General features: G+C 52.8%; 1 protein-coding gene across 1 annotated transcript in view; it reads left to right on the top strand.

Annotated features, from left to right (window-relative positions):
• Nucleotides 1-498: 498 nt before the first annotated feature.
• LOC119100560 (negative elongation factor B-like) overlaps nucleotides 499-8,831 on the top strand; it is a 17,122-nt gene continuing 8,789 nt past the window's right edge. Inside the window, 10 exon segments of the mRNA XM_037223642.1 lie at nucleotides 499-556; nucleotides 3,829-3,939; nucleotides 4,275-4,373; nucleotides 5,639-5,678; nucleotides 5,681-5,794; nucleotides 5,797-5,825; nucleotides 6,112-6,291; nucleotides 6,703-6,819; nucleotides 6,821-6,877; nucleotides 8,014-8,148. Of these exon segments, the coding sequence (XP_037079537.1) occupies nucleotides 3,835-3,939; nucleotides 4,275-4,373; nucleotides 5,639-5,678; nucleotides 5,681-5,794; nucleotides 5,797-5,825; nucleotides 6,112-6,291; nucleotides 6,703-6,819; nucleotides 6,821-6,877; nucleotides 8,014-8,148 (876 nt within the window). The 5' untranslated portion in view covers nucleotides 499-556; nucleotides 3,829-3,834.

Below are 8,831 nucleotides of genomic sequence, written 5' to 3'. Positions count from 1 at the left end.
CTGGTCCCGCTTCATTCCGTTCGGTTCCTTTCAGTCACGGCTGGTGCCCTCTGATGCCGTTTGAGCCTGTCCGGTCACGTCTGCTCTCAGCTGGTCCCGTGTTATTCAGTCCGATCCCGTACATGCTGGTATTTTCCCGCTTGGCCACATCTGGTTTGGTAGGTTCTCGTCGGGCCCCGTTCAGTCCCGTCCGCCTTATCCGGTCCTGTACATCCGATCCCGTTTGGTATCAACACGTTCCATCCAGGTGCATCCGGTGACCGGAACCAAGCGGCACCACATCCAGGACAGAACTTCTGTTCCGTCCGATGTAGTGCGGTCTCATGCTACTCTGTTCGACTCCGTGTTACTCCGTTTGTCCCCGTCTGACCGGCATTGCTTTCGTGGTTTTGTGAGGTCATCATGCCGTTAGCTGAATGTAGTTGTGACCTTCATGATGGTAAAATTTCCTAGCGGTCGCGTCGCAAATGTATATGTCGGCTGACGCGAAATTGAACTGGATGAGCGCCTAATGCGAGGAAGAGGGCGTTTTGCTGATATCACGTGGCCAACTGAGGTAAATCAAGATATCGCTGGTTTTCCCAAATGTCTAGTTCATCTACTGATGCCAGTGCTGTATGGTTTGCGCATTAGACTTAGGTGATTTAGACCGCTTTAGGAAGTGGGAGGGTTACGGCTGGTTACGACTTCTTTCATTGGTGCATATCCATGTTGATATGCCATTTATTTTGCAGCACAGTGGCTAAGAGAATACAACAGCACTTTCTGTGTTTATGATGCTTTTTTGGACCTGACCATAGTAGAGAATGGCACTGTTTGTTTTACTTGAACCATAGCCATGCTTGTCTGAAATAAAATCATGCTTTGTTGAGCTTCTTTGTATCATTGAAGTGAACTTAGGTGAAATGATGTGATGACCAGGCTCCATTCAGGCTAAATGTACTGAGTTTTAGGTTTATTTACATATGTGTATCAATTCATGCATGTTTGGGTATTTTTCTGCACATGATTGCAAGTATGTTGTTTTGATATCTGTGAATCCTGGCTCCCCATGCCCTGTAAGCAATATACTCCATGCATTAAAATCAGGCAATTTCAATTTATTGTGTGGATCATCTGAAATATTATCATCAGTTTGTAATTATGTTGGATGTTTATTGTGTTTAGCATGACATATATCCCTTGATACCTGCTATCTGAGACTAGATGCATTAAGTTTTGGGCAAACCAAGTTGATTCATGGATATTAAGTTGAACATGGTATAAAACTTTTGGTGAATATTTGGAAACAGTTATTTAGTTCTTGTTTATGTTAGATGCATGTGTGTGTGTCAAAATATGGTACTGGTTTTTGGATGTGCAAGGGCCTCACCTGAAATATCAATCTAAACATCTTGTGTACTAACATGATGAATGCTTGATGGACTTTATATTGTGTAGACAAGTTGTAATGGGTTGGTCAATTTTGGTCATACTTTTCACCTTTTGGATATTTGGGATGTAATATTTGAGCTTGTGCTCACCTTTTGGTAGAGGTTTAGTGGTTTTGCCTCTATTGGTTATGAAAGTGGCTGGAGCTTTTTTAAGGCGGTTTGGCTTGCATGATGCCACCGGTCAGTAAGTAAGATTAGGGGCCTGTGGAAGCATTTGAGTTCCAAATCACATTGTGGTTATGACATTCTCACCATGTATAACCACCAAATCAAACAAGACAATGGTAGGCCTTGACCCAGCTATGGTCAGGGTAAGGTAACAATGCAAATTGCATTTGCTTAAGATATGCCGAACCCTTAAATGACATGTAGGGCAAAAGAGTGACAGTACACATGGATTCTGAAAATAGGATCAAAGTGTCAGTAATAAGTATCAGTTTCAATATGTTGCATAAAAACTGTGTTCTGTCAGTTTTAGTGTGAGCACATCAGTTAAGAAATGGTCAGGTACTTAAATTGCACTCAATAGCTGTATATGAATGGGCAAGCACGTTCTGATTAAGCTGCCGCTGGTGCCCATCTGGAAATTAAGCACAAGTCTGTGTCTGCTCTTCATTGATCATTGCTTAGCTTGATCTATATGTGTCACAAAAGTGGCCCATGTCTGTGTGTTTGTGTGCTACTCAGCATTTTAAGCCACAGAGATGTGTGAAAAGTTGACAGCAAAAATTTCAGCTTATCCGGATATTCTGGCTGTGATGTTAGTACAGTCGCATAGCTAGAAATTTAACTAGTCTCAATAAACGGTTAGTAAAAGTAAAAGAACCAGGCCAGATCAATTAAGGGTCACCAGTGTGTGATATTTGCCAGAACATACTGTATGTGATGGTCATAATTATAGTACTGGATCTCAAAATGACAGATATTCTCCATAGCTGGTCAGGTTCATAAAGTACTGCCAAAACAGCTGTAGTTTGGTTTTTTGTCATTGACCATGCTCAAGGGCATAGGGATGAACATAGGGCTTTTGTGGGGGGGGGGGGGGGGGGAGGAGGAAATGTCAGGTAAGGTGGGTGATGACTCCAATAGCTCATTTAGTCAGGGCTCATTTGCATAGAGTGTTAGGTTAGGTGTGGGCTGCTTCAGGCGCCCACTATTTATGTTTGACTATGTGGCCATGACAGCAGCCACCTTGAGGTCTTGGGGTGGCCAAATGTCAGAGGTTAGGACAGATTGTGCCCAGCATTGTGGCACTTTGCACTTCATCACAAAATTGTGCCTTTGATGTGGAATTTCATGATGAGGGTGGTGGATGGTGGTGGTGATTGTGGAGATGGTGGGGTCTGGCTCAGGGCTCCCAGAGCAAGCACTGCTTAACATTGGTGTTGATCCAGAAGTCCATCCAGTCAGAATGTTCGGACTAAATATATTTTTTTGAATAGTCAGAAAGGGCAGAAGTGCCTCATTGCACATTTTTAGAGGAAGTTTTGGAGCTTGTAGGACTGCTGCCTAGCAAATTCTTATGGGCTGTATTGCCGAGATGAAGCCTTCATGTACCGTCATCTTTTAGAATGCTTTTATTTCTTGTAGTTGTTTTGTAAATGTACAGCCTATGGGTAATATGAGACAATTTTTGGACTTGGTACAGTTTGCTGCTTCCAAATGTGTCCAATGTGTTCTGACAAATGTCATATGTACAGGTAACCTGCCATTGGCCTTACTTGGTGTCAGTGGATTGTGCAGATGTCATGGCCTGGGTGTGTGGAGGTGCTTAGATTCTGCATGGCTGCCTCCCCTGCCAGCAGGGTTAAAACCTGGGTGATGTCAGCAAATGATTGTCAGCATATCTGTCCAGTAAATGCCATGCTTAGGGGATGCAGCTGCCAGCAATTACGGCATGGGAATTCAGCATTTAAGGAGTATGAATGTCATGTTGGTAGGTTCACACAAATATACCCCTAAATGAATGAAATGATTTTAAAGGTAAAAGATGTCAAAAGGTAGGAGTGAGCTACATGCATGGACCCTTTTTATGAGCATTTCGTCCTTGTTGGCCCAACTTGACCCTTCACATCAATAACTGATCTGTCTGCAAATTGCTCAGTAAACAATGAGGCTACCACAATATCAGCCTTGCATTGCACTGCCTCCCCCTTTACCCCCAAGCCTTGGGCGATGACTGGTTCTTATACAAACATGTCAAAGCCTCTTGCTAAAACCAGTTTTTGTGCAATGCCATGATAGGCAGAAACAATAAGAACACTCCTGCAATGTTGAACATTTTACTAGGCATTTTGCAGTTCCAATTTTTTACATTCATCAGCTTCTCACGTTTCTACTAGCACATGACTATCCTGTGTGTGGTTGAAGATATCCTGGTCTGTGTATTTCACAGTGAGCCATGTCCGGAGGTGGACTCGAAGAAATCGGTATTCCGGGAAAGGAGTACCTCAGAAAGGCCCTGACAAGCTGTTCAGATCCTTTGAAGGCAATTGGTGACTTTCAGGTAAGCATTGTGTTTTTCTATTTAGTTCGATACTAGCACATGGATATTCAGGAAAACCAATCACAAAGTATGCATAGCCAACAAAGCCCAAGCACATATGGGACTAGTTTCATCGCAACTTGCACTCCAACTTCGACCGTTTGTTTGAAACTGGGGAACCCTTCCAAACATGTGGTCTCTCGGAAGTTAAGCTTGACTGCTCAGTGTCTGTCCATGGAATATGTCATGGTTTGTGTGCGGCATTAAGTGCCCTGCTGCTCCTACCGAGCCGGGCGGCTGTCCGCCCTGTGGTGTATCGCCTCACCGCCTGATGACGCGTGCGCTGCCGGCTGCAGGCCGAGAATGGCATCCTGCTGCCGTCGCTGCGGCCGATGCTGCCGCTGCTCGACCTGCACGGCGTCAAGCGGTTCGAGTTCCACATGTCCGTCATGGAGGTGGGTGTGCTCCTGTGCCACGGGCCTCGCCGCCGTAAGAGGGGTGTGATTCTGCTGCGTGGCCAGTGGCGAGCTGAGCTGGTCGGCCCGCCGGTTTATGCCGGATGGTGTTACCAAACTGAGAATTAACAAACTTCTCATGCTTTGCTCGCCCGACATATGTCAGTCAGAATTAGCATTGGTAACTTGTCATGCTTTGCTTGTCCGACATATGTCAAGGGAATTTTTTAGAGGCGGTAGTAGGATATTGGGATGGTGGTTAAAACGCTCGACTCCGGACCTGTCGGTCTTGGGTTTGGACCCCTGCCACGTCGCCACCGCACCCCATACAACTTAATAAAGGCGTTCGCCTCTGAATGGGTCTGGCAGTCGGTGATATGTAAAGCCTCAATCGTGATAATTTTATGAGGGAATTTTGTTATATGCACTTAAGTCTGAAATATAAACTTTTTAGGCGACAAGTCAAGCCAATTTATAAATAATTTGTCCAGCACGTGGCATAGTATTCGATTCTAATAGCAATTCAGTACAAAAATGCTATTAAGCGTCACACGAAAAACATAACAATGATGAGTCAAATAGTAATAACTCATGAAAGTAGGAAGACGCCGTACGATGCATTCATACTCAGCACGATCATTGTTGCTGATAAAGACGTAGTGCTTTTGGCAGCCAGTGCTGCTGGTGGGACAAACAGCGGTGTGTCGCAATATGTAGACTTGTTAGATAACCATATCGGCCCTCACGGTACAAAATGTTTTACCTTACTTTAAGGTGCCTTGCCTTTGAGGTGGCACCGGTGGCAGTGGCACCGATAGGGCGCAGTAGCGTCGCCCTCCCGGTGCTACTCTCGACTTACAGCAGGTTTGGAGGCACACGTTTGGTTTGGTTTGGTTTGGTTTGGCATGCACCGACGTTGGTAATTCGGCTGCAGTGCTGTCGGCTGTTCCCTTGAGAGTGCCCTGTGAGCCCTGGGTGGTGGCGGCGCTGACATCAGCTCGTCCCTGTGAGGCCCTGGGTGGCGGCGACGCTGACATCAGCTCGTCACTGTGAGTCCGGGGTGGCGGCGACGCTGACATCAGCACGTCCCTGTGAGTCCGGGTGGTGGCGGCGCTGACATCAGCTTGTCTCTGTGAGTCAGGGGTGGTGGCGGCGCTGACAGTCAGTCTGGTCCCTGTGAGTCCGGGTGGCTGGCGACGCTGACATCAGCTGGTCCCTGTGAGCCCGAGGTGGCGGCGGCACTGACATCGGCCCGTTCCGCAGAGTCCTGTTGCGATAAGCTGATCCAGCAGATCAACGCCATTGGCCGGCTGGGGGCCGCGAGCGGGACAAGAAGCTGCGCGACCTCCTGCACAAGTCGTTCCCGGTCATCAGGTTCAAGACGCTGCGGCCCGTCGTCATGGCCATCCTCAAACACACCGCGAGGTGGACCACAAGTTCCTCAAGGTCTTGGTAAGTGGAAACGGAAACGGATGGCGTGACCGAGCGGGCCTTGAAGGGCTTGATTGAGGTAAATGTGCGGTTTGCTGGTTGTGGTGGGGTTTGGCTGCTTGCTTTTGCACCTGGTGCTCGTATGTGCTGCAGCCATAAGTAAAACACGTTCTGTGTTGTACTAGTGGCGGGACGAGGTTTGTGGTGCGTGCGCTGTATAATGCGCCGCCTTCTACGATTGACGCCTAGTATCGCGCACCGACGCCTGGGCCCGGCTGGAAAAGCGGAATGTGAAATGCGTCGGCAGGTGCGTGACAAGGAGCTCTACAACGACCTGGACACGGAGGTGAAGCGCCAGATCTGGACGGATCACCAGACGCTGTTCGGAGACGAGGTGTCGCCGCTCTTCATCCAGTACGTGCAGGAGAAGGAGGCGGCGCTGCTCACACACACCAACCTCACCAACTTCTTCGACCTGACGCCCAAGGTAGCCGGCTGTGGTCCGCGCCCTCCGGGACCGGGCGGGGGAAGGGGTCGCGCCGTCGGCGCCTTCCGCGCTAGCCTGTTGCGAGTGCTGCTAGTTCCGAATTGCGGGTATGCGTTTCCGCTGAATGTGTTTTGGTTTCTATCGTTGCAATATTGCAAAGTTCGGTCGTACTACCATGAGAAAGCCAGGTGTTGTTCTAGGTGTTGTTTCATTCATGTCGGGACATGTCGACATAATACGTGAAAGTACCTCACGGTCGTTTTCGTCGCGATGAGCATTTGAGATGCGTTGTGATAGTTGTGAAGCGTGCCACCGGTGGCTTTCCGTTGTGTGCTGTATGAAATGGTCGCCCGTAGTGATCTTCCGCGTGGGAGTGCCCGTCGCCACCAGCGCGCGTGCCTTGCGCCTCAGGTGCGGCGGCAAGGCGAGATCATCCAGAAGATCGTGCACATGATCGGCCACAGCGTCAAGCTTTACGACATGGTGCTGCAGTTTCTGCGCACGCTCTTCGTCAAGACGCGCAACGTTGCACTATTGCACTCTGCGTGCGGAGCTGCTGATGGCCCTGCACGACCTCGAGATCCAGGTGGGACGGCAGCACGCTGTTGCCACGTTAAGCAACACTGCCCGTGGGAGAGAAGGCCTCTCTTTGATGACATCATCGCGCTGGGTCGTAGCAACTACTTTTAACGTGTGTCCTGGTGATCTGCTGACGCTGGTTGGCATGAAAGGGTGTTACGTGGCAGAATGCAGATCGGTGTATCTGCCTCGTAACCTGCGTCGTCGCGGTGGTCGATGCCGCCGCCGGACTGTGGGAGCGCCTGACCCTCCACGCCTCACCCTTTGCCGCGTCAGCGTCCCGCTCGGTCCAGCTGCTGCCGCGGTCGATGCCGCCGCCTGGCTGTGGGGGGGGTCTGGCCCTCCACGCTCCACCCTGTGCCGCGTCGCGTCCCGCACCGCTCGGTCCAGCTGCTGCCGCGGTGCCGCCGCCGGGCTGTGGGAGGGCTGGCCCTCCACGCTCCACCCTGTGTCGCGTCGCGTCCCGCTAGGCCCAGCCGCTGCCGCGGTCGGTGCCGCCGCCGGGCTGTGGGAGGGTCTGGTCCTCCACGCTCCACCCTGTGTCGCGTCCCGCACCGCTCGGTCCAGCCGCTGCCGCGGTCGGTGCCGCCGCCGGGCTGTGGGAGGGTCTGGCCCCCCACGCTCCACCCTGTTCGCGTCCCGCACCGCTCGGTCCAGCCGCTGCCGCGGTCAATGCCGCCGCCGGGCTGTGGGAGGGTCTGGCCCTCCACGCTCCACCCTGTGCCGCGTCGCGTCCCGCTCGGTCCCCGCTGCCGCGGTCGATGCCGCCGCCGGGCTGTGGGAGGGTCTGGCCCTCCACGCTCCACCCTGTGCCGCGTCGCGTCCCGCTCGGCCAGCCGCTGCCGTCGATGCCGCCGCCGGCTGTGGGAGGGTCTGGCCCTCCACGCTCCCCCCACCCTTTGCGCGTCGCGTCCCTCTCGTCGCCCGCCCGGCTCTGCCCGCTCCACCGCTGTCCGCGTCGCGTCCCGCTCGGTCCAGCCGCTGTCGCGGTCGGTGCCGCCGCCGGCTGTGGGAGCGCCTGGCCCTCCACGCTCCACCCTGTGCCGCGTCGCGTCCCGCTAGGCCCAGCCGCTGCCGTGTTAGATGCCTCCGCCGGGCTGTGGGAGCGCCTGGCCGCTGACGCTCCGCGCCGTCCGCCACCAGGAGATCGTCGACGTGGACCCGTGCCACAAGTTCACCTGGTGCCTGGACGCCTGTATCCGGGAGCGGACCGTGGACAACAAGCGCGGCCGCGAGCTGCAGGGCTTCCTCGACTCGATCAGGAAGGGCAACGAACAGGTGAGCCCGGCCGTCGCCAGACGCGTGTGACTTCGCCAGAGGCGGCGCTGGGAGGGGATGCGCGGCGGCCGTCCGGACCTGCTCGGTTGTCAAGGCATGAGCGCTGAACCGCGCATGAATTGCATTATCTTGGATCGAACTCTTGTGTTGGGTGTTATCTTGGGTCGAACACATGTTGCATGCCTCTCATGTCTCCAGTCTTGGTAAGTGACAGCGGCTGATGTCGGCCCATGATTTTGTGGAACGGCTCTTGTATTTTACTGAGAAACTCAGCTGTGTGTGTTAATTCGACAATCTGTGTCCGTTGCGCGTAGTACTGGTGACTGCATGGTGTATTCGTGAGATGTAGACGAGAACTGCAGGGGTTTCGGGCGTGCGGGGACGTCTGAGGTGTTGCCCCGTCGGGTCTCTACCAGAGGCATTATGTGTCGTCATCATCCGGGCCTTTGGAGGTCCTGACCAGCGATGGCCTGGCGTGACCGCGCAATGACCTGGCGTAACCGGCCGATAACCTGGCGTGACCGGCTGATGACCTGGCGTGACCGGCCGATGACCTGGCGTGACCGGCCAGTGACCTGGCGTGACCGGCCAGTGACCTGGCGTGACCGGCTGATGACCTGGCGTGGCCGGCCGATGACCTGGCGTGGCCGGCCGATGACCTGGCGTGACCGGTCGATGACCTG

This window comes from Pollicipes pollicipes, unplaced genomic scaffold, assembly GCF_011947565.3.
Source record: "Pollicipes pollicipes isolate AB1234 unplaced genomic scaffold, Ppol_2.1 Scaffold_4881;HRSCAF=5763_pilon_pilon_pilon, whole genome shotgun sequence".
Classification (NCBI taxonomy): Eukaryota; Metazoa; Arthropoda; class Thecostraca; order Pollicipedomorpha; family Pollicipedidae; genus Pollicipes; species Pollicipes pollicipes.
The sequence above is the reverse complement of the archived record's forward strand: the minus strand, read 5'-3'. Positions and strand labels throughout refer to the sequence as shown.